The following is a 25043-nucleotide window of genomic DNA, read 5'->3' as shown; positions in this document are numbered from 1 at the left end:
GGGCCTGGTTAAGCCCCGCCCCCTTTACGACAGGCCGGATTGCGTCGCCCAAGATGGCAGCGCCCAAGGCACCGGCAGCTGGCCCCGCAGCTCGTGCACCGGCGCCGAGGCGGAGGCGCTGAACTGCCGACGGCTAACCTGCGCTTTCCCGGGCCCTCAGCTGGCGTCTCTGACCCCTTTCCGCCCCCCGCTCCTGCTAGCGCTGGAGCCATGAGCCTGCGGGAACTGCTGCGCCGGCCCCCGCGCCCCGGAGCCCCGAGCGCCCTGTGGCGGACGCTCCTGCGGCCGCCCCCCGTGCCCCGGCGCAGCCTCTTCTCGGGATCCCCGACGCACTGGAACCAGGTGGTGTCGGAAGCGGAGAAGATCGTGGGCTACCCGACCTCGTTCATGAGCCTCCGCTGCCTCCTGAGCGACGAGCTCAGCAACATCGCCATGCAGGTGCGCAAGCTGGTCGGGACGCGGCATCCGCTGCTCAACACGGCCAGGTGAGCCCGCGCGCGCGCGCTCCCCGCCCCGGCGCCCCGCTGTGCCGCGCAGAGCTCCCCGCGCGCACCTGGGCGCCCGCTGGCTGCCTGCTGCACCGCGCGCTGCTTCGGCCGGGCGCCTTCTCCAGCCCTTCCCGGGCTAGGAGGAGATGCCTGCCCATCCTTGGAGTAATCCTCACTCGTCTGGGAGCAAGCTAGGGAAAAGAAAAAAGAAAGAAACACACGCACAAAAAACTCTCAGTTTCCCTTCGTTATTACTACCTTCTTTTGGAGACCGCCTCTAATTTATTCTGCTTGTACATAGTTCTTTGCACCGCTCTCTCCTCCTCCGTTCCCGCCATCAGATTGTGAGCTCCCTGAGGGCAGGGACTGCTTTTTGCCTTTCCTTGAATCGCCCCTGCTTTGCAAAGTGTCTGCTACATCGTCCAGCCCTGTCTGACACCGTAACCCCACTGGGGGTTTTCTTGGCAAAGATACTGCAGTGGTTTTCACTTATCTTTTCCGGATCATCTTACAAATGAGGAAATTGAGGCAAACGAGGTTAAGTGACTTGCCTAAGGTCGCACAGTTAATAAGTGTCAGAGGTCAGATTTAAACTCAGGTCTTTATGATTTCAGGCCCAGTACTCTATTCACTGAGTCACCTAGCTGCCTCATGTGTATGCCTGTCACATAGTAGGTGATTAATCAGTGCTGGTTGACTGACTGATGTTGAGAATCCTGTTCCTTCAGGGCATTGCTCAAGGGGACCATGCCCCGAAGCCTTCCTCAGCCCTCCCAGCTCAAAGTGGCCCTTAATGAATGCTGGTTAACTGACTGACTGTGGGAATCCTGGTCCTTCAGGGCCTTGCTTAAAAGGCCGTTTCATGAAGCCTTTCCGGCCCTCTCAGCTGAAAATGATTCCTGTCTCCTAGAAATGCCCAGGGACATCTTGTCTGGACCTCTCTTACTCCATGTGTTGTATTTATTTGTGTGCATTTTATACCTCCCAGCTCAGGTTCTCTGGGGAGAAGGAATTGTGTGAAAGTTTTGGAAGAAGGCTGGCTCCAACATGAGCCCCTTGTGGGGCTTTTGCCGTTTTTGCTTTTCTTTGTATCCCCAGTGCTTAGTGCATTGCCTGGAACACAGTAAAGGCTTAATAAATGTTTATTGAGTTGCATTTGTCCTAGATTTTACAAAATATTACATGCTCCCTCAATTGAGAGGTTTGGAGAAGATAAAGGGGAGAGGAGGAGAGTTAGGCACATCAGGCAATTCCCTTTATTACCTGCAATCCCAGTTACCAGTTCCTCAAACTATTAAGAATTGGAAAGAATCTAGGCTAACCCTCTCATTTTACAAATGGGGAAACAGTTCCAGAGGGTTGGTAAGAGAGGTCATATACTTCTGTTATATCAGAATTACTTCCACTCAGGTTCCCCTCCAATGATACATCATGGTTTGAAAGAAATCCTTAGTTCTCAGAAGAAGAACCAGTAGAATGCATATTCTGTGAGGTCCTACCAAGCTGGAAAGGAAGCATGGATTTTATGTCTTCCATGTGAAGGACAGATTAAACAGACATTTATCACTAGGAAGTTGGCAACAAATTGGTTTTTTTTCTGCCATAACTTCTCAAGAAGACTGTCAAGATATACACTGGTTGGCATCTGCATGGGTAGAGAGAGTACACATTAATTACTACTATTACTACTACTGCTGCTTTAAAGTTTGCAAAGTGCTTTACATATGTTATCTCTCTTGATCCTCACAACCTTTTGATGTAGGTGCTATTATTATCACTCCCATTTTATTGATGAGGAAACTGAGGCACACAAAGGTTACGTGACTTGCTCAGGTTCTGAGGTTGAATTTGAACTCCACTCTTCTTGATACCCAGTCCTGTGTGTTATCAACACCACCTAGATGCCTATAACAAAAGAAGTCCTTGACGTAAAAATACATGACAAGGGAGTAAGATATATCAGAAATATGTGTAGAGTTTGTACAGGGATCTGGGTTTGTTAGATCAGCTTCCCGGAAGGAGTTCTCTGTTTTTTCTGGGTGTTTTGAATGACCTCTGGAAGAGAGGCCCTTTCTGGATCTATAGCTCTGTACTTCTACCTTGGGTTGGGGGAAAACTTTGTTCAAGGCCTTGCCTAGGGAATTCTTCGGATTTGAAGCAGAGATCTGGCACGGTCAGTATTAAATATCATCATGAGAATTCTGCCTGTTCTCCTGGACCTTTCTTGTTCATTTGAAACCAGCCATTTGGATTGTATATCAGACCTCTTGTTTTATGCCCATTTTCATTTAAGAAAAGTCTGTAGTTTGATTAAAACAGTTATTGAAAATTCTCCCTCATAGTTTGATTTTCTGGTCACCTCCAAGATGATGATTCGTTTTGAAAATAGCTACCAGAATAAGTAACAATACTACTACTACTACTACTACCACTATCACTACTACTACTACTATTACTACTATTACTACTACTACTACTACTACTACTACTATCAACAACAACGTCCATTAATGTATTACTTTACAGTTAGTGATTCACATACAAATGAGCACTTAAGTGTTCACTTGAGTTTTAGAAAAGAAAATCCTGTAAAGGTATAGTATAAGCATTATTACTGTTTTACAAAAGAGAAAATTAAGGCTTGAGGAGGTTCTCTGCCATTTATTTATTTTTGCCTTATCTTATATGGCTAGTATGTGCCACGCCAAGACTTATAAACTCAGTTCTTTTCCTGCTGCCCTTTCCTCCATGCCAGTCTGTCTCTCTTTTATTTTTGTACTTCTCTGTGTTTCCAGCACAATGTAGACATTTAATAACAATAGAGGCAGTGTAATATAGAGATAGACAGCTGTCCTTAAAGCCAGTAAGACTTGGATTCAGGTTCTACCACTGATATATACTGGCTCTGTGACCATGGACATTGATCTCTCGATGTTGTAGGGAGCTTGCTAAGACAGGCCTGCACAACCTGCCTGCCACAGGCCACTTGCAGCACGCTAAAGGATTTTGGGTGGCCCAAGAAAAATGTAGAGGAACCTTTTACGTTTTTTGTAGGCTGCCTGAAATCCTTTGGTGGGCTACAGGTTGTGCAGGCCTGCTCTAAGACTATAAGTTGTATAGAAGGTGCCAACCTACACTGATAGGGTGAGTTTCCTCCTCTGGAATGTCGCTCTATCAATAAAACACAGGTTCATTCCCTATTATTTAAGAGAATCATAGATTTAAAACTGGAAGCAAATCTAGGAATCACTAATCCAATACTATCATGGGGAAACTGAGGTCATGGAGGGTAAATGACTTGGCCTAAAACACACAGGTCCAATGTGACACAGCCTAGGTTTAGACTCGGGCCGCACCCTGACTCACCTATGGGAGTTTGTAGTTAACTCCAAACCTAGCACTCTTAGCTGTACTGGGCAGTTTCTTTGTTGCTTATCCAGATCACTTTTAGGAATACTACCTTAATAAGCGAAAAGGCTATATTTTCTCGTGTTCACATACCCCTTTTACCAGTGTAAAGGGAAACTCTCTCTAAAGTTCCATGAGTCGCTTGGCCCAGAAAGCTATCATTGGATTGTCTATGGAACTTCCTAGCGATGATCCTCCTTGACCATTTTGAGGTTGGTCTTTGGACTTACAGTGGTGGCTAAGCATGTACTTCAAGCCCCTTTGAGTGGGTGGGTGGGAACATTCCTTGTAATAAATAAGACAAGCGAAACAGATTCCCTCATTGGCCATGTTGTATGCAGACAGACATATACACATACATGCACACATATACATATATACATACACATATGTGTGTATACACACACACATATCTTACACTCTGGATCAATCAGCTCTTTGTCAAGAGGTAGTAGCATTCTTCATCTTTGGTGCTCTAGAATCATTGATGGTCACTGCATGGATCAGAGTTCTTACAGCTTTCAAAGTTATTTGTTTTTTACAGTGTTGTTAGTTGCGTATGGTGTTGTGGTTCTGCTCATTTCAATCTTCATCAGTTTATACAAGTCTTCAAAATTGTTTATGTTTATAATATTGATGTAATGTAAATTGTTCTGATTCTGCTCACTTGACTGCATCGATTCATATAAGTCTAATCAAGGAGTTAAATGATTTAATCAAATATGATTTACATACGGTTATCCCTTCCACATTGCAACTTTCTCCATTGTGATTGCCATAAGAAATTAAATGGGAACTTTGGGGAGAGTTTTTGGGAAGCCTCAGACAACACAGAAAAGGTTTAGAAACTCAGAAATGCATAAAATATATGTATGGTATTGTATAAGGTCAACATATTTTATCTTTCAGTACCATAATAATTCAGACTTCTCTGGTAGGAGGGGAGGGCCAAAAATTTTTACAAGGACTTTCAAGATCATCTGAGGACGAGGCGGGGAGAGGCATCTCTAACCACACAATGTGAAAGGGATAACTGTAATTGGTCTTTTTATGTTCTAACTCATAAGAAGAATCCTTGTTGAACAAACCTAATAGGAAATTAGAACTGTTTCACCATTTTTGAGTTTTGTATTTGAAGAGTAGGGAAATCTGGCATTGGGTCAATTTAGAATCACTCTGTCCATAGGGACTGAGGAGGTGGCAGTGGTAAAGGTGGAATGATGAATGAGGTAATTTATCAGGAGAGGAAGAATGGAAATAGAGTGAAAGGGATGGGTCCGATCATGTCACAGCTCCTATCTCTGTGGCACATCCCATAGTCATCTCTTCCTCCTGAGCTCTGCCATTTTCTCCATTGGAGAGTGGTAGTAGGGAGATAGTGAAACTTGTTTTAGCCTAGATGTGAAGTTTCCTTTGTGTGGCTTTCCCACAGAACTAGTCAGAGATGAGTTTTGCTGACTAGAGAGGAGAAGTAAAACAGCCCCAAATTGGGAACTTTGACATTAATATTTAGAATGGCATAAAGATTAGGACAAGCTGTGTTTTTTTTGTTTGTGTGTTTTGTTTTAAGTGACTTGCCCAGGGTCACACATCTAGTGTCAAGTGTCTGAGGCCTGATTTGAACTCAGATCCTCCTGACTCCAGGGCCAGTGCTGTATCCACTGTACCACCTAGCTGCGGCAGGACAAGCTGTTTTAAGAACAGTTATCTCATTTTATTAAGAGATGAGCAGCATGGTTGGTTAGTAGAAAATACTATATAGGACTAGGAATCAGCAGACCTGGGTTCTAGTCCTGGCTCTGACATTACTTTGCTGAGCAATTTTGGTAAGTCTCTTAACCTCTGTGTGCATCAGGTTCCTCATTTGATAAGTCATGATTAGCATATCTCTAACTTCATTCCAAAGGTAAACTTTCACCTTCGTGTATTATTATCTATACTCCAGGCTCACAGGGAAATTCTTTCAAAATAAATATCTGAAATGTGGTAGACACCTGCAGAATCTTTTGCAGAGCATGTCAAGTTTCATTAGAATATTTTTGATAGCATTTAAAGACAGTTATACCAAGAAGCATTACTACCAAAATGTTTCAATTATAGCAAGTGGTTCACTTTCATCAGCAGGAATTTATGAGTTGCATCTCTTTCCATATATAAAAGTTTAATAGAGTTACTTGAAATCAGGTCAGGAAGACACTAATAATTGTTGAACAAGAGATGATATATAGTTCAGAGTAAAACATTACTGACATGTTACAAATTACTCAAGTGACATGCCCTCACGTAGTAGGGACCATCAGAGAATATGCAGCAAAACTCAAAGTGAGGCAACAGCAGCATATCATGAAATTAAGCTAGTATGTGTATTTTAGATTAGAAAGCAGTGTGTTCCTCTAAATTTTTGTTAGAACTGTCTCAGAGCTTGGACTCACTTTCCTAGTATAGATCAGTATCTCATCTAGATGGATTTAGATAAGGTTGACAGGGTGAAAATCTGATGCCCATTAAATTTAGATAACATAGGAGAATAATTTTAATTATTTTTGAAAGAGTGGTTTTGGGAACTTTCAGGAAAGTGACATTTATTAAACTGCACTAGTGTTGTCTCTTACGAAAAGCTTTGTAGAGGAAATAAGTTTTAACTTTTAGATGATTACACTAAGCAATAAACCTATAATGGAACTGGAAAAAATGTGAATCGTAGTGTATGTCTGTTGCCTTGTTGGTAAACCTAATTGTAAGAATCAAATTATTAGAGGCAAAAGTTTCATTTTAAGTACTCTAGTTTTTAATAATTGTCAGTAATTTCTTTTTCTTCTTTTCAGTAATTTCATTCAACCAACATTTTACCATTTTATTCTTACAAAATGTTGCAGGATTTTTTTTTGTGTACTTAGTACAGCTCTGCAATGTGACTTAAAAAAACCTTTATAAGGCATTTTAAAAATGAACAGATTTATTGTTTAATTGTTGCCATGTGGTGCCTTTTTAGTAGTAGATTCCTGAAGGTCTGTGTATAAGGTTATAGTTAACATCTTAATGGTTTGGGCCGTAGGATCCTAATACATAAATTTTGAAACAAAGTATTTATATTTACTCTTTACTGAAATGACTGAAGTTACTTCATTTCTGAAATGAGTAAAATTGTATTGATTCTTTCCCTATATAATGTAAACCAAATTATAAACATTTGAATAGTTTAATAATGCCAAAATTATTTATAGTTTTGTTTTTACAACTTTTCAGATTTGTATAACATAATATTTGGAAATAATTTTCAGTCTCTAACACCATTTAATCTGAAATTTTGCTACACACTGTGCATGAAGAACTAGATTACTTTATCAATGCTTATGATTTTCACAATCAGAAGTCAATCCTATATCTTGTGGGAGGGCAAAGGTAATCTGCTTTTAAATCTACATGTTAGATAGTCACATGTAAACTGGTTCAGTAAAATTGCAAAATCATGCAGTAAAATCTGCCTTGCATAAATACCAGATTTGCTGATCACCAGCATCATTTCTTATATCAACATCTTGGCAAACTTAATAGGAAAAAAGACCTTTAGGAAAGCCCACTACTTACCTCCTGCTTTATCCTACCCACTTGTCTACTCAGAGAACTTCTTCCCGTTCACGAAAGCCTTTCTACCAAGAAAAGGAAAAACAATACGTATTTCAGTTGGTAACAGTTCCCAGATCTTTCTTGGACAGATGATAATTATGCCATTTACAACAATGTCGCAATTAGCTGATTGTTTTCCCCTTGTTCTTTTAGGTGTTAAATATCTCTCTGTAGTGTACATTTACAATTAGGTATGCAAGTCCTCATTAATCAATCACATGTTTGAGTGCCCACTATTTGTAAATCACTGTAGGAAATACAAAGACCCATTAGACACTGTTCTTGCCCTGAAGGAACTTATGCCCTGTTTGGGAAAAAGATAAAACACTTACTGGTAGATAATCCAATTGAATTCAACAAGTTTGTTTAGCCTACCATATGCCAGAGACCTTGCTAGGTGCTGAGGTTGTAGAGGCGGGAATGAAACCATCTTTGCTCTCTTAAGTTACATTATGTAGGGGGTGGGAGGGAAAAGGAGATAGTGGGTACACAGATAAATAAATCGCACACACATATACAGGTTATACGTTATGTGTATAGATTTATTTGTCTGTGTAATACACACGTGTATATGGATTATATTAATCTGTGTGCATGTATGTATAGCTGTGTGTGCACATGCATATACATATATGCGTGTGTATTTAACATACAAAGTAATTTTCAAGTCAGGAGGTGGTAGTCTGTATTTTACCTCAGAGACAATAGGGAGCCAGTGAAGCATCTTGAGCAGGGGACTGATGTGGGCAGACTTGAGGAATGTTGATTTTATTTGGCTGTGTGAAGGATGAATTGGAGAGAGCATTTATTGTAGTGCAGGAAATCCAATTAGGAAACTGTCATAATAGTCCGGATGACAGGTGATAAGGGCCTGAAAGGGGGGGACAGTATCAGAAGAGGGTGAATGTGAGAATTGTAGTGTTAGAATCAATTATTTGATAAATGTTAAGTGCCTACTATGTGCCAGGCATCGTGCTGTGGATAAAAAAAAAAGAGGCAAAAGATAGTCCTTGCCCTCAAGGAACTTAACAATCTAGTAGGGGAAGTAACATACAAACAAATATATACAAAGCAAGCTATTATTCAGAATAAATAGGAAATAATTAACAGAGGAAAAGCACTGGGATTAAGAAGAGTTGGGGAAAGCTTCCTGTGGAAGGTGGGGTTTTAGTTAGTATTTAAGGGAATCCAGGGTGGTCTGTAGTTGAAGTGGAGGTGAGGAGAGCATTCCAGGCATGGGGGACAGCCAGAGAAAATGCCCAGGGCAGAGAGATGCAATGTCTTCTTCATGGAACAGGCAGGAGGCCGGTGTCACTGGATTGAAGAGTATATGGATTGGGAGTAAGGTGTAAGAAGACTGGAAAGGTAGGAGGGAGTTAGGTTTTGAAGGGCTTTGAATGCCCAAGTCAAGTCTCTCCCCACTGCTATTCATTCTCCATTTATCCACTGGAGTGATTCCCTAAATGAAGGTCCAGTCATGTCAAACCCTTCCCACCCCCCAACTCAATAAATTTCAGTAGCTCCTGTACAAAATACACTGTTGGGGACAATGAGTAGACCAGTTTGGATAAAATGTACTGGGTTTGTCTAGGGGAGAGTCGTAAAGGAAAAATGAAGCCAGATTGTAGAGGATTTTGAATTTTATGTTCTTACTCCTTGAGGTTGATTTTATCTTGTGAGCACTGAGGAGCCTTTGAAGAATTTTGAGCAAAGGAGTTATGTAGTGAAAAAGATCAAAGAACCAGAGGTTGGAGCTATGTAATTAGTTAAAGAGCTCTTCTATATTCAAGTAATACATGTCACCAAATTTATTCCAAGCAACCACAGGAGATCTTTATTTACTAAGAAGGTGGTGCAGTGGATAGAGGGCTGGGCCTGGAGTCAGGAAAACTCATCTTCCTGAGTTCAAGTCTGACCTCAGACACTTACTAACTGTGTGACCATGGGCAAATTATATAACTCTGTTTGCCTCAGTTCCTCATCTGTAAAATGATCAGGAAAAGGAAGTGGCAAACCACTCCAGTATTTTGCCAAGAAAACCTCAAATGGCGTTACATAGAGTAGGATGCAACTGAAAAACAACAACAGAAATTCAGATTAAATTTGAATTTTTGCCACTGTGGTAGCATTTTTCTGAATACAGATTTACCCACTTTAATCAGTAATAACACAGTTATAAGGCCTTTATGGAATTAGTTAAGAGTCCAAGGTGGTGACGCTATTTGAACTGGGCCTTGAAGGAGGGGTAGGATTCCAAATGGTGGATCTAGAAAGCAGTGTATAGGAATTACTCAAGGAAGAGGAAACGGCCAGAATAAGGGGCTCAGAGGAAATGAGGTGAAAGATGGGTTTGGAAAATGTTAGTATACCAGTTCATCCAGGTCATCTGGTACAGATTATCCTTCAGGTAGTTATGAGCCATTGGAGGGTTGTTGTTTTTAAGCAGAGGAGTGAATTATGATTATAAAACACGTTATAATTTGTATTTTATATATATGTTTAAGTAATAACCAACTTTTTAAAGTTGTGAGCAGGTGGCCAATCTTAAACAGACAACTCTATTACTATGAAAGTAGAGCCTAATGAAACTAAACTTTATTACTGGCTTGGGGCATCAGCTTTTTTCTTTTTCACTTGGTTCCCAAAAAGAACCTTCATTCCTAGGTTCTACCTAGAGTGGGTTTAGGAATCCTGGGCCAAGGTGATCCAGTGATTTACAGCCAGTGCCCCAGAGAGCAGAGGAACAGGAACAGCTGAAATTATGGATGCCTGATGATTGGGGGGGGGGGGGCGTCCCACAATGTGAGGTTGGAGGTTATTGGGAGGTAGGGTGAAGAAAGGTAAGGAAGCTGCTCTGAGACCTCCCTGGAGATTACTTATTTGTTAAAATTAGACTAGGTGATGTTGGAGTTACTTAAAAATGTCAAGACTGGAATTTGAGTAACTCAGAACTATATTCCATTCCCTTTTTTAACTGCCAGCTAATAGTCCCTCTTGCTTCAAAATATCACCTGGTTGCTTGAAGTTCACCAATTAGCTACTCAATATGAAAGTCTACCATTTAAAGATTAGTTGGTGTTTAATAAACTATTTTTAAAAATGCAGGTATCTTTTGGAAAGTTTATATATCCTTTGGAAATTTAATTCCCACCTTTGTGTGAATTTGTTTAATGATCTGAATACCTATCTAAGAGAGTTGTTGCTATACTAAAGGAAGATAAGTGGCAAAGTTGATAGAATGCCAGGCCTGGAGTCAAGAAGACTCCTCTTCCTGAGTTCAAGTGGGGCCTCAGATACTTACTAGCTGAGTGACCTTGGACAAGTCATTTAACCTTGTTTGCCTCAGGTCCTCATCTGTAAAATGAGATGGAGAAGGAAATGGCAAACCACTCCAGGATCTTTGCCAAGAAAACACCAAGTGGGGTCATGAAGAGCCAGACATGGCTAAAAACAACTGAAAAACACCATCAAAAGAAGGGAGTTTTGTTTGAGTGGGAGAAAGACAGAGTTCTGTTTTTCAGGTGGAGAACTCTCAGGGTAGTAGGCCTGGGTGGAATAAGGCAGTAGGGGAATTTGGCTAAGTAGAGGGTAGCGTAAGGGCACAAGGTACCAGAGAAGGAGACAAAAAGGAGAGAAAGGGTAGTGAAAGGGTGTCCGAAACAAACTTCACCTACTTTTAAGATTTTGTCTAGTCTCAGTCCTCTTCCTTCCTCTTAGAGACAAGGAGGGAAATGTCGCCTTTTTTGGAAAATGAAGCCAAGGAAGAGAGAAGAGCTATGATATTGTCCTGGAGATAAGGAGAGAATGAGGCTATGAGATTCTAGTTAGTTTTCTAGTAGTGGGTCACAATAAGAGAGTAGATCTCTTCCCCTCTCTCCTCAGACCTGCTCTCTAACCTCATTTGGAAAGTTCTCTTTCCCAAGAAGTATTTAGTACCTTCTGATAGTGCAGAGGAGACAGGAGTCTGGGGAGCCATTCTTCTCACAGGGAAGTGATCCATTGTTAGCTTTATGTGAAAAAAAAAATAGAAGTGGAGTTCATTTGAAATAACCTGATTCAATTGTAGATACTGTTTGGGAGTATTGTACCTTGCAAATTCTTTAAATGTATGCCTTCAGGTTTACAGGCAGCTAGGTGGCTCAGTGGATAGAGTGCCAGGGGTGGAGTCAGGAAGACTCATCTTCTTGAGTTCAAATCTGGCCTCAGACACTTACTAGCTGTGTGAGCCTGGGCAAATCACTTAACCATGTTTTAACATCAGTTTTCTCATCTGTAAAATAAGCTAGAGGAGGAAGTGGTAAGCCACTCCAGTGTCTTTGCCAAAAAAAAAAAAACCTAGATGGAGTCACGAAGAGTCAGACATGACTGAAACAACTGAGCAAAATACCTTCAGGTTTAGTAAAATGAGCCTTTTCCTTGATTTATCAATTCTGTACTTCTGAAATTCTGTAAAGCAGGTATACTTATAGTGAGGGATACCCGAAAGATAGCATGCTATAGATAAAGAGCTCTGGATTGGATTCTGGTTTCCATTCTGCCAATTATGAGCAGAATAATGTTTCTTAATATCCCCAGAGCTGGAAGTGTTCTTTCCCTTCTGTGAATTGTCATGGTATTTTGTTTAGATTTTCCCTTGTGTATACACACTCTACTTTGTATTATATATACTTGTAAAATCATCTTCTTTCTGTTACTAAATTCAATAATTCAACAAACATTATTAAGTGCCTACTAGATGTAAGACACTTTTAGACCCTGGCAATACAGAGAAGAAGAAAAAATAATGCAGTCTCTGATATCAGAGAGCTTATAATCTAAAAGAGGAATATGATATATATACAAATGATGTTCCAAGGTAGAATATGACCGGGGCAAAGGAGAAATACAGGCCGCATGTTGTAAAAGAATTTGAGGAGTGGCCATTCAGCAGAAAGATGGTAGCAAGAGGTACAGAATGAGGCATATGTTTTCAGACATGGCTAATGTGTTTATTTGTTTTGCTTAACTGTACTTACTTATTACCATGGAGGTTTTTATCGAGGGATGGCAGCCATTGGGAAGTGACAGTGACGTAAACCCAGGATTACTCCCACCATCTGCTTCTTTGCTGTTGGACAGAGATAGGGGAGATTGCTGGACCGTGCTAATTGGGTTCGCTACAAATTTACCTTATCTAATCTCAATGGGGATTTCACCACAGCAAGGCAATCCTTCTATTCCTTCCCAATTAATTCTTTGTCCTACTCTACAGCACCTGTTCCAGATCTTCTCATCTCCCTCATGCCTGGAATGCATTCGCTCCTCACCACCTCCTCTGACTTCCCTGGCTGCCTTCAAGACCTGGCCCAGTTCTGCAATTCTGTCTTCTGTAGGAAGCTTTTTCAGTTCCCTTAGCTTTTAGTGCCTTCCTCCTGAGATTACTTCTTCCATCTTCTCATGCATGTGTTTTGCATGTTCTTAGCTATTTACACGTTATCTCCCTCATTAGAATGTCAGCTCATTGAGGGCAGGGAGTGTTTTTGCCTTTTTACAGCCAGCATTGTGGTGTCTGGCTCTTTCTATTATAGAAAGTGCTTAATAAATGCTCATTGACTGAATATAAAAAAGGAATATCAATAAAGCTCTTTTTTTTTTTAAAGAAAATTTGAGAGGCTGATGCCTTTAAACTTGGAATGATCAGGAAAGGCTTCTTGGGGGAGCTAGCACCTGAATTAAGCCTAAAAGGAAGGGAAATATCTCAGGAGGTGGATGAGAAGGCAGGGAGAGCAACCTGTGCAAATGCTCAGTTGGGAGACTGCAGAATGAGATGAGTTTAATAACGTAAAAAGTATGTGAAAAAGGAGTAGAATAAAATAAAGATGGGAAGGGTAGGCTGAGGCCAGATTGTGGAGGACAATAAGAGCCAGTTTAAGGAGTTTGTATTTTTGTCCTAGAGGGAACCACTGAAAGTTTTTGAGCAGAGGTCAAATCTGTGTATTAGAAAGGTTATTTTGATTGTTTTGGGAAGGCTGAATTGGAGAAAGGGTAAATTGGAGTTAGGAAAGTCAGTTGAGGCTATTACAATTGTCTAAACAAGAGTTGTTGAGGGTCTAAAATAGGAATATCTTTGTGAGTGGTAAAGGAGGGATTAATTCAAGAGATAATAGACTGGTTGATTTGCCAGGACCAGTCAACCATAACACACTGATTATGTGCCTACTATGTGCCAAATGCTTTTCTAAGTGCTGGGAATATAAATAGAGGTACAGGGTAATGCCTGCTTTGAAGGTTCTCTTAGTCTAATGGGGGAGACAGTATACAAGCCGCTGTGTAGGAACATGCTACCTAAGAGATAAATTGGAGAAAATCCAGTTATCTCCAAGAGAGAAGAATTTAGGGGATTAGAAAAGGCTTCCTGTAGAAGGTGGGATTTTAGCTGGAACTTGTAGGAAGCTGGGAAAGCCAGTGGACAGAATGACGAGGAAGAGCATTCTAGGTATGGGGGACAGCCCGTAAAAATACCTGGAATCAGGAAATGCTGTCTTGTTCAAAGAGCAGCAAAGAATTGACAGCTAATTGGATTTTTCAGGAAGGGGTTTGGAGGAGAAAAGAACTAAAGGTGACTCCAAGGTTTTGAGTTTAGGTGAATAGGAAGATTGGGTGCTGTTCAGAAAAAGAGAATTTGGGCAGAGGAAGGAATGAATGAATGAAGAAAGGATTCATTAAGTGCTAATTCTGTACAAAGCACTGTGTTAAATGCTGGGGATATAAAATGAAAAGTAAGACGGTTTCACAGGAGCTCCTGTTCTAATGGGGATGACAACACATATGGAAGGTTTCAATTGCAAGTCAGATGGAAAGGTCCCATGGTCTTTACGGTGCAGCCGTAAAGCAGATGGTAATGCTTTTTCTTTAGTGTCATTTTCACTGATAAAATTATATTAGTTTCTTATGTTAAAACATTTGAAAATGCCAAGGACTTTGGTGCCAAAAATTTCCTTTTCTGTATCATTTGGAGTTGTGGCTATATAGCACCTGCAGGTGCGGTTGCCAGGCTGCTTCTCCACAGAGCTTGCTTCCCAGGATGATGGCTGAGGGTCCTGGGCTGAAAGCATTGCTATTCCCAGAGCTCTTAGATTCAGGGTCCTGGGCTGTCTTCTTTGGGGCATGAGGGGAAATGATAATTATTTGACTTTCCTGGCATGTGCTGTCTCTCTCTTAGGGTGTGGTTTTATTGTGTTTTTTTAGGAGGGAGAAAGAAGATGATGAATTCAATTTTGAATATTAAATTAGAGGTATCAGTGTAGATCTAGGTTACCTAGTAGGCAGATGGAGATATGAGTTTGGAACTTAGTAGGGAATATTGGACCTGGCTCTCTCTGTCTATCTGTCTATCTATGATTCTGTTTAAAGACACACACACACACACACACACACACACACACACACACACACGGTGTTTGAGTTATTTGTGTAAGAGAAGCAGCACAGTGTAATGGAATGTTACAGAGTTAGAGGAGTTGGCTTTAAACCCTGGCTGTGTCACTGCATTTGAGGCTTTGGGCAAGTCACTTATTTTGGCCTCAGTTTCCTTATCTGTAAAATGAGGTTAGACTTAGTTAAAACATTTATTACCTGGGGTCTGAGAACTTACTTTAAAAAATATTTTGATAACCTCTTTCAACAAAATTAGCATCCTTTGTAAACCTATATTTTATTTTATACATTTTAAAACATTCTGAGAAGGGTTATGTAGATTTTACTAGCCTGCCACAGGAATTCATGGCGCACAAAAATGTTTAAGAACCTCTGGACTACCTGATCTTTCAAGTCCTTTTCAGTTTTAAATATATAACTTCATGGAAGTGGATAACATTACTAAGGTAGAGAAAAGAGAACCTAGGACAGATTATTGGAAAATGCACATATTGGTGAAGATGAACCGTAAATGAGATTAAGAAGTTTTTATTGTTCAGTTGTTTTTAGTTGTGTCTGATTCTTTTGTGTCCCCATTTGGAGTTTTCTTGGCAAAGATATTGGACTGGTTTGCCATTTCCTTTTTCAGCTCATTTTACTGATGAGGAAACTGAGGCAAACAGGGTTATATGACTTGTCCAGGTTAATACAGCTATTGAGTATCTGAGGCCAGATTTGAACCCAGGAAAATAAGGACTGACTCTCTCTATCCACTGTGCCACCTAGCTGCCTGGACTAAGAAGTAGCAGATAGGAATGAAGAGAACTATGTGAACAAAATCAATTTGGCAAATTAAATATTAAAAAAACTAAATTAAAATATTAATAATAAAAGTATTTAAAAAATAAAAATGGACCAGATTGGTCCAGGATAAAAAGATGTGTCATGGAAGATAAGGGAGAAGAGGTTATGGAGAAAGGAGAATAGTGAATAATGTCATATTGTACGTGAAATTCAGGAATTCTAAGGTCTTGAAAGAAGGAGATCTGTTTTATTTGTCTTCATAGTTCGTTTAGTACCCTACATATGGTAGATACCCAATAAATATCAATTGAATTGGTGACCTTTGACAAATCATTTTTACCTCTTTAGATTTAAGTTTTCTCATTAGCAAATTAAGGAATTAAATTTAGTTATCTTTAATATCCCTTCCTTCTATATTCTGTGTTAACTATGCCTGACTTGTTGGGTAAGAGTGATTTATCTTTTGTGCTGGACACTCTGTTGGGCCCTCTAGAGTATACAAAGAAGTTTGAGATATAAAGACCTGGGAGAAACTTATCTGTGATGTCCTGCTGGGGAGACAGAGGTGACCTGGCTTTTTAAGCTTTCTCTAGCCATCACAGCCATTGCTATTTGCATACATTAGAGGAGCATTTGGGTGGGGGTAAGGGAGGTTAAAACCATTTCCTTACTACAGTATCACTCAGCTCCTTTTCTAGTTGAGATGGTAGAACTTTGAGTATATTTCTTTAACCGGGGAGTATGATATTAACTTGAATATCGGCCCGTAAGTTGGACAGCATTTGGTCTGAGAACTTCAAGAAAATGTTCAAAGAGTGAATCAATTGTCAAAGAGGAAACAGAAGAATTCTTAGAATAATTCAAAGAACAAATTTGATCTTAGCCTTATCCTTCTAATGTAACCTGGCTCAGTGGAAGAACAAACTTAGGGGTGGGCTGAGAGGAATATAGGAGGAGGAGGAGAAGGTAATAAGTAAGGTAAGAAGCCCTGGAAATAGTGCCTTAGCTAAGAAATATAGTTGAGGCTGAAAGAGCTCTAGCTGTCCCTGAAGAGATGAAGCTATATTAACTGTTGAATTTCCCAGTGGGAGAATGGCAATGGAAAATTATAGAGCTAGAGGAGTTGTAATGGCTCTTCCCAGGGAGAGGCTTACTCATCACCGCATCCCTAGTGAATGTTGCACAGGGTTTTGGTGACTCTGAAATAGCTGGATGGCTGAAGACCAAATGAAGCAGAGATTCAAGACTTGGAAGGGAGCAAGTGAGATACCTACCAGGTCCCATCTTGAAGACAGTAGCTAGATGATTTGACCCAAAAAGTACCTAGAACTTAGGGTAGATAGTGAGGCTTATGGTTGAGAGGAGACCCAGATGCTGTATTGGTAGGGGCTTCTCTGGGATTTTGACTAAGAACTTCCAGCTACAGGGATATGAGACTTACCTTCAAGGAGTTTACAATCTAATTGGAGGGGTGAAGCATACATGAAATGAATTAATCACAGATTAATACTGGGGCAACTTGGTGGTGCAATGGATACATCACCACCCCTGGAGTCAGGAGGACCTGAGTTCAAACTCTGCCTCAAACACTTATTAGCTGTGTGATTCTGGCAAGTCACTTACCCTGATGGCCTCTCCCCGCCCCCATCCCCACCCCCTAAAGAAAACAACCAAAAAAAGTAAAACAAGTTGTATGTATCTCAGAATCCCTAAGGGGGAAAAAAACTGAAAAATTTCCTCCTCACCTCTACCCAATAACGTGTGTATATATGTCTATATAATGTCCAGATTTTGCATAGACCCTTGAATAATAAATTGTGATATAGCCATTAGATGGAAGGGAATGATGGAAAAATCACTGGATTTGGAGTCAGAGGACCTGAATTAAAATCATGTCTTTTCTGCTTATTATTTGTGTGACCTTAGACGTGTCATTTCACTTGTGTTTTAGTTCTCAGATGTAAAGTGGCGGGGGGGGGGGGGGAATGGAGGGGGTAATTTAGATGACCCCTTCTTTCCAACTCTACATCTTATGAACCTTCTATTTGTGTACCATTTTACATAGCACAGAACACTTTCACAGACACCACACTTGATCTTTAAGGAGTCCTATAAGAGTAGGAATGGTAGGTTTCGGTAGTCCTGTTTTACAGATGAGGAAAATGTGTATTAGAGAGGTTGATGACTTGTTGACTGTAATACACCTTGGAAATGGAACAAGAAGAACCTGAAACTGGCTTGTAGGATCATTTTGATTTATAGTGGGAAGGGTCATTAAAGGTGATAGTCCAACCCTCACATTCCACAGATGAAGAATCTGAGATCCATGGGGGTTAAATGATTTGTCCAAGTTCATGGAAGTGTTAAGTATCAGAGGAATGATTTCAACCTCGGTCCTTTGACACAAAAATCCTATACTGCCTAGATTTTCTTTCTTTCTTTCTTTCTTTTTTTTTCTTACTATATTCAGTGCTTTTTCTTTACACTAGCATCTCTTGAAGTCTTCAAGAAAAAACTGAATGACCACTTATCAGTTATGTTACAGAGGGGATCTCTTTTCAGCTAAGGATTGGACTATATGGCCACTGAATTCCTTCTCACTCTGATTCTCTCAAAGCCAATGCAGAGAGGATTTCTGTGTAAGTCCAGGTTGGACTCAGTGGATTCTTAGGTTCCTTCCATTTCTGAGATACTGTAATTCTGAGGTGTTTGAATGATGCAGAAGACAATAAAAGATACTGTTTTAAGTTCTTGATCAAGGAAGTTAGCTTTCTCATGCTTGCATTGTAGAAAGAGTAGCCTGGCCTTGATGATTAGATGAAGAAGAAACTGGAGGCAGAGAGTCCAGCTAGAATAATGTTGAAATATTCAGGGGTGATTCTTCCCATTTCTCAAAATCTGTGTCTTCTATCGAGATCACACACCCAACTAAATGCATCTATCCTGTTGTTTTCATTTAACATACTATTAAATTCATCTTATTAAATAGTAAATTCATCTTATGAAAGTGTCTTAAATATTTCTGTCTAGAGCAGAGGAGCCAAATTTTTTTTAGTAGTGGACCACATGATCAAAAATCCATATGTGTGTGGGCCACATGAATTTAATCATATAATTAATTACATTCAACTTCAATTATAATTACTAATTGCTCCAAGCCTGCTAGCAAGACACCTGGCAGCAGTCAGTTACACAACAGCAGTTGGCAGGTGGTTAGGTCCTACTAGTTCCTGTGTGCTAGCTAATTAGGTAAAAAAATTTTTTTTTTTGCTAAAAATCTCAGGTGGGTTGCATCCTTCTCCGCCTCAGGTGGGCAGCTTTTGGCCTGAGGCCACATGTTGGCCATCAGTAGAGAGAATTGATCTCTGTTTACTTTTAATCTTTTAAATCCTTGGTTAAATGCTTCATACAGGTTCAACCAACTATCCAACTTAAATGGTAAGGTGCTTAAATGCTTCTGTTGATGGTAATTCCGTTAAATAGGATAGTGATTTGTCATTTTTATCAGTATGGAATTATTTGTTTTACTTTCAGTTTGAGCAATCTCAGTTTATTTTGATACATCACTGGTATCTTGGCAGATTTGACTCTTGAGATTATTTGTCCAAATACTCTGTACCTTGCCTTTGCTTTAAAAACATTTTTATCTTGTTCACATTTAGAAAGATAGGATAATTTACTGTGCAGTTATTGGAAGGATGACATTTTATCTGTTAGTCTCTTCAAGGTATTGGTTACTTTGTGATAATGACTTGTTTCTAAGTTCCATTCAGCAATTTTTGGATACTTAAAAAATGTCCTTCCTCATTAGTCTTTTTTCTGTCTGCTTAAATCCCTAAGAGCTCTTTCGTGTTGATGTTAAAGCATCTTTAATGTCAGTATATTTCCTTTTTTTTTTTTAAGAAAGAAGCTTTCTGGCTTTCTATTTTAAAAATTTCTGATTGAAAAACTGTATTATTTGCTAACGACTGAAATATTGAGATTTTAGAGGAAAAGTGTGAAAAGTTGTAGATTTTTGAAGTAGCCCTGACATGTTGTCTTTTTCTTGAAAAAAATGTTTTATTAATGCCTTTCGGTTTTGCATCACAAACTTTTTGGAATTTCTTTCCTCCTTCAAAACTTTCCCTTCTCCCAAAATAAAGAATTGAAACCTCCCTTTTAACAAATGAAAAAGTAAGTAAAACAACCGATTCAATCCTTTTAGTCCCCCACCTCTGCAGAGAGAAAGGCAGAATGTTTCTTTATCTGTTCTTTGGTGTCAGAATTGGTTATTACAGTTACTGAGAATTTAGCTTCTTTTTCGTGTTCTTCCCATAACATTATTATAGTCATTGTATATATTTTTTCTCTGATTCTGCTTACTTAACTCTGAATTGTGCAAGTAAGGATGTATACAAACATGGAAGGAATAAAGGGAATGGGTGTCACTTAAACTTCACTTTAAACTAGTCAGAAGAAATCAGAATACACACATACACACACACAAAGAAGTTGGTGTAGAAATTTATTTAACTCAAATGGGATGCATATAGATACAGGAGGATGAAAAGGGGGAATATAAAAGGAAGAGTAGATTCAAGGAAGGATTTGTCATAAGCAAAACAAAGCTTAAGCTTTGAAAGGAGATAATGAAAAAAATAGAAAAATTAGGTGATAAACCTTTGGTGATTACTGAATTGAAACAGAAAAGAGTATACATATTTCTGAACTGTGACTGGCACCTTTACAAAAATCATTCTTGTTGTAGGATGTAAAAATCTCACAAATTCAGAAAAGCAGAAAACACATACTTTACTGATCACAATAAAATAAAATTATATTAAAGGCCATTGGAAAAAGTATTTTTAAAATTAGCCAGAGACTAAATAATTGAATGTTAAAGAATTATTGAGTCAAAGAACAAATCATAACAATAATAGGTGACTTCACTAAAGATAATGACAACAGGGGCAGCTAGGTGGCGCAGTGGATAGAGTACCAGCCCTGAAGTCAGGGGGATCTGAGTTCAAATGTGGCCTCAGACCAAACACTTGACACTTACTAGCTGTGTGACCCTGGGCAAGTTCACTTAACCCCAATTGCCTTAAAAAAAAAAAAAGATAATGACAACAATGAGACAACGTTCCAAAATTTGGAGGGGGTATAAATTTTATATCTCTGAACACTTTTATTAACATAAAAAGAGAAAGAACAGATTAGTTAACCGAAAATGCAACTAAAATACTAGATAACTAGCAAATTTTAAAATTTCAATAATAATTCTTAAAATGAAAGAAGTTATCAAAATAAAAATTTGAATTACTAAATAAAACTAGGGGATATTTTGGGGGGACAATAAAAATCAATAAATCATTAGCTAATTTGATCAGAAAGAAGAAAACCAACTTACCAGTATCAAAAATGAAAAAGGAAAATTCACAGCAAATGAAGAAATAAAGGATGTTTTATTTTCTGAACTATGTACCAACAACTTAAATATTTTACTTATTTATTTTTATTTTTAAAATACTTTGTATTCTAAATCAATATTCATAATATGGGACGGCTCATAATATGAGACTCTCCATAGACTGGCAACTTGCCTGTCACTTAAAAAGTAGAGTGGAGCGTTCAGTTATTAAGTGTTACAAGATGGTTGGCCAGAGAGACAGAAAGACCAAGAGACAAGGACAGAGAGAAGACATAGACAGAGAGACATTAATATTTAGAAAAATATGAAATACCCAAACTAACAGAACAATAGGGAATCTAAACAACCCAGTTTCGGAGAAAGAAATTGAACAAGCCACATGAAAGTGAACTTCCTCAGAGGTGGAAAAAACTCCAGGAGCAGAGAGATTCGCAAGTGAATTCTCTCAAATATTCAAAGAATAAATTGCAAAAATAGCAAAAAGGGCTGGGGGGGGGGGGAATCCTGCCAAGTTTTTTATGTGACATAAATATAGTCTTGTTCCAAAGAAAATCAAAACAGAAAAATAAAACTATAGACCATAGATGCAAAAAATTTAAATAAATGTTTAACTAAAAGACTAAAACACTACCATACATTATACGTTATGGCTAGGCTGGGTTTATACCAGAAATGCAGGGTTGGTTTAATTCTTCGGAAAACTAAAAACTTAATTAACTATATTAATAACAAAATCTATAAAAATTGTTTGATTATATCAAAAGATGCAGAAAACTTTTGACAAAGTTACAATACCCATTTTTGTTAAAAACATTAGAAAACATAGGAACAAATGGACATTTCCTTAAATGATAAATAGTATTTACCTAAAATAAAAAACTATTATAATTGTAAAAGAGATAAAACCAAGATCCTTTCCAGTAATTTCAAAGGTAAAACAAGAATATCTTTTTTCACCACTTCTATATGACTTCACAATGACATGTAAAAAGATAATCAGCAAAGATAAGTAAGGCATTGATTAAGTTGGGCACGGCTCAGTTTTCCCTACATTTGCCATAGTGGTGCATCCTTTATTTCTACGGAACTCTTGGAACTCCTACTTCCTTTCAAGACCAAATCCGATTTCCTAACAAATGCATTTTTCATTCATTCATTCGTTTATTCATTCATTCATTTCTGGGAGAAGCCTTTCCTGGTCCCCTCCCTGCCCTAGCCCAGTTGCTAAGGCATTACCTTTCCACTACTGAAATTACTTCATATTTACAGAGTACATGTTTTTTGTTTTTTTTATCTTCATATCCCCAGTGCTTTGCACATGGTAGATACTTATAAAGTGCTTGTTGAAAGAATGAATGGTCTCATTTGAGCCTTATACAAACAACCCTGTGAGATAGATACTATAGCCGTTATTATTATTCCCATTTTATAGATAAGGAAACTTACATTCAGAGGCCAAATGACCTGCCCATGATCACAACTAGCATGTGTCAGTACATGATTTGAAGTAAAACACCAGAGATAAATTCCATCTTTTACTAGTTGTGACTCTATGGTCACCTAAAATTTTTAAGCTGCAGGTTCTCATTCTATTCAGTGGGGCTAATGTTACTTGCACCACCAACTCCACATCGTTGCTGCGATGACCAAATCAGATAATGCATATCAAACACTTGTAACTGCTTTATAAATGTCAGATCAAATTCTTATATAGAAAACCTAAATGTTAAATTTCAAGTTGTACTGATCCATGAAATATTCATGAAATACATTTCATGTACTGAAATAATTTTTCCTTAATAGAATACAAGGATCATAGATCCAGAGCTGGGAAGGAATTTGGATGTCTTCTAATTCTGCTCAAATATTGCAGAAGAGGAAATTAAAGCCCCAAGTCAGGTCCTGTGATTCCAAATTCAGTGCTTTTTCCACTGCAATCCCTTAGGGATTGTCTCTTTTTAGGAACCTGCAGTTATTTGTTTGTTAGTAAATAAAATAAAATAATTAAAAATATTTTTTAGTGCTACCTGTATGTAGTACCTAAACACTATGGGACATTTTAATCTTTATAATATTTCTGTGTTGGAGGGCATATTTGTCCTAAAATGAGGAAGCTGATCTTTAATTTTAAGAGCAACTTTCACAGTTTTATAAGCTGATCAGGAAAGACCAATTTGCAAAGATAGTCACAGACTAGGATAACGTTCATCTATATTTCAGTTGGCCAGAGCAAAAGTGGTCTACAGAGAACCTTTCCAGTCCTGGTGTTGGTGTCCTTTAGACTTATTATTGATGATAAATTTTTAATCCCGGGGTTGAGAGGTCATCTAGTCCATCCCTCTGCCTGCCACCATCATGTTTCTTCCTCTCACTGGCATTTTGAGTGAAGTACACATACATTTTAATTAATTTAATTCTGTAAACAGAATATTCTAGAAAAAGCAGCATTCAGGAGACAAGGATTCTAGCTCCGTGAGTATGGACAAGTTATTTAAGACTCTCTGTGCCTCACCATGTGTGAAACGTTATTGTGAAAGGCAGTTGAATAATGTAGGTGACTGTGCTTTGAACAGTGTAAGGCACTATCCCTGTATCAGGTATAGCAATAGTAATTTTGGCATAATAAAAGCATCAGAACATCCATTCCAGAATCACAGATAGACCACTTCAAGCAGGTTTCAACTATTGATGAAAAGAATTAATAGTTGATGATATAATTTTCATTAAGTGACTTAGCAACTATAGATTGTGCTTGTTATATTTATTGGTTAAAAAAAGAAATAGAGAACTGTTTCTCAATGAATATGGTAAAAGAATAGGAATAAACAGTTCTCAAAAGAATAATTGCAAACTCTCAACAACAATATGAAAGACGACTCCAAATCATTAGTAATAAGAGAACTACAAATCAAGACAATGCTGTGATTTTCTATGTATCAGTAAATCATCAAAAATGACAAAAGATGAGAATAGCCAATGTTGGCAGGGCTGTGAAAAGCGAGGTTCACTAATGCCATGCACTCGTTGTGGAGCTGTGAATTGGTCTAACTGTTACGGAAGGCAATTTGAAATTATGTTAAGAAAGTTACTGAAGTGTGAATGTTTTCTTTCAACTTTAATGATGATGTCTAGCTTTTCTGTAGACAAAAGAGAAAATGTGCTAAACTTGCAGTGAAAGAAATGGATTCAGGTTAGATATAAGGATAAGCTCCAAAGTTTTACTTGTTAGGAATCGCATTTCTTTACATAGGGGTGCCCATTCTATTGGAGAGTTCGATTTGTAAACAATGGTTTTTCTTAGAAGCAGAGATAAATCAAATGATTTCTGAGGTCCCTTTCAACTTCTTATAAAAATTCAGACCACCAGTGTATAGTACAAATGTGTTGCAGATGGTTTCGGTTGTGTCTAATAATATTAAACATGGCAAATGTTTAAACTAGCTTTAGGACTGTGCAGCTTTAGACAGCATTTAAGAATGAATCCAAATCAGCAGGTGTTTAACTTACACAAAAATATGGCTTGTTTTTTTGAAGGAATTTGTCATTCCATAACTTGCTCCTCTATCAGAAACAGCTGTATCCAAATATTGCTTCATATTGTTGGCAAATTCATTTCAAATGCAGGAGCAACTCTCGATTCATGTTTTTGATTTGTATAAATAGTTGAAACGTTCAAGCTATCCACAAACCATTTTCACTCTCACTATCTAAATCTGATCATTTAAAATTTTCTTTGAATTTTATTTTATATAAAAACACGTAAGTGGTAATTTAAAGTTTTTAAACTACCTCCTTTCTCTCTCTCTTTCTCATATTGAGGCAATATCTTTGTCTCTCTCTCTCTCCTCTCTCTCTCTCCTCTCTTCCTCTCTCTCTCTCTCTCTCTCTCTCTCTCTCTCTCTCTCTCTCTC

At 38.6% G+C, this 25043-nt stretch overlaps 1 protein-coding gene across 1 annotated transcript in view; it reads left to right on the top strand.

The window, feature by feature from the left end:
- The first annotated feature begins 299 nt into the window (after positions 1–299).
- The window catches only part of PDSS2 (decaprenyl diphosphate synthase subunit 2), a 277537-nt gene continuing 252793 nt past the window's right edge, over positions 300–25043 (top strand). Inside the window, exon 1 of the mRNA XM_027856905.1 lies at positions 300–485. Within this exon, the coding sequence (XP_027712706.1) occupies positions 388–485 (98 nt within the window). The 5' untranslated portion in view covers positions 300–387. The remainder of the gene's footprint in view (positions 486–25043) is intronic.

Source organism: Vombatus ursinus, unplaced genomic scaffold (genome assembly GCF_900497805.2).
Source record: "Vombatus ursinus unplaced genomic scaffold, bare-nosed wombat genome assembly UNPS02000582.1, whole genome shotgun sequence".
Classification (NCBI taxonomy): Eukaryota; Metazoa; Chordata; class Mammalia; order Diprotodontia; family Vombatidae; genus Vombatus; species Vombatus ursinus.
The sequence above is the reverse complement of the archived record's forward strand: the minus strand, read 5'-3'. Positions and strand labels throughout refer to the sequence as shown.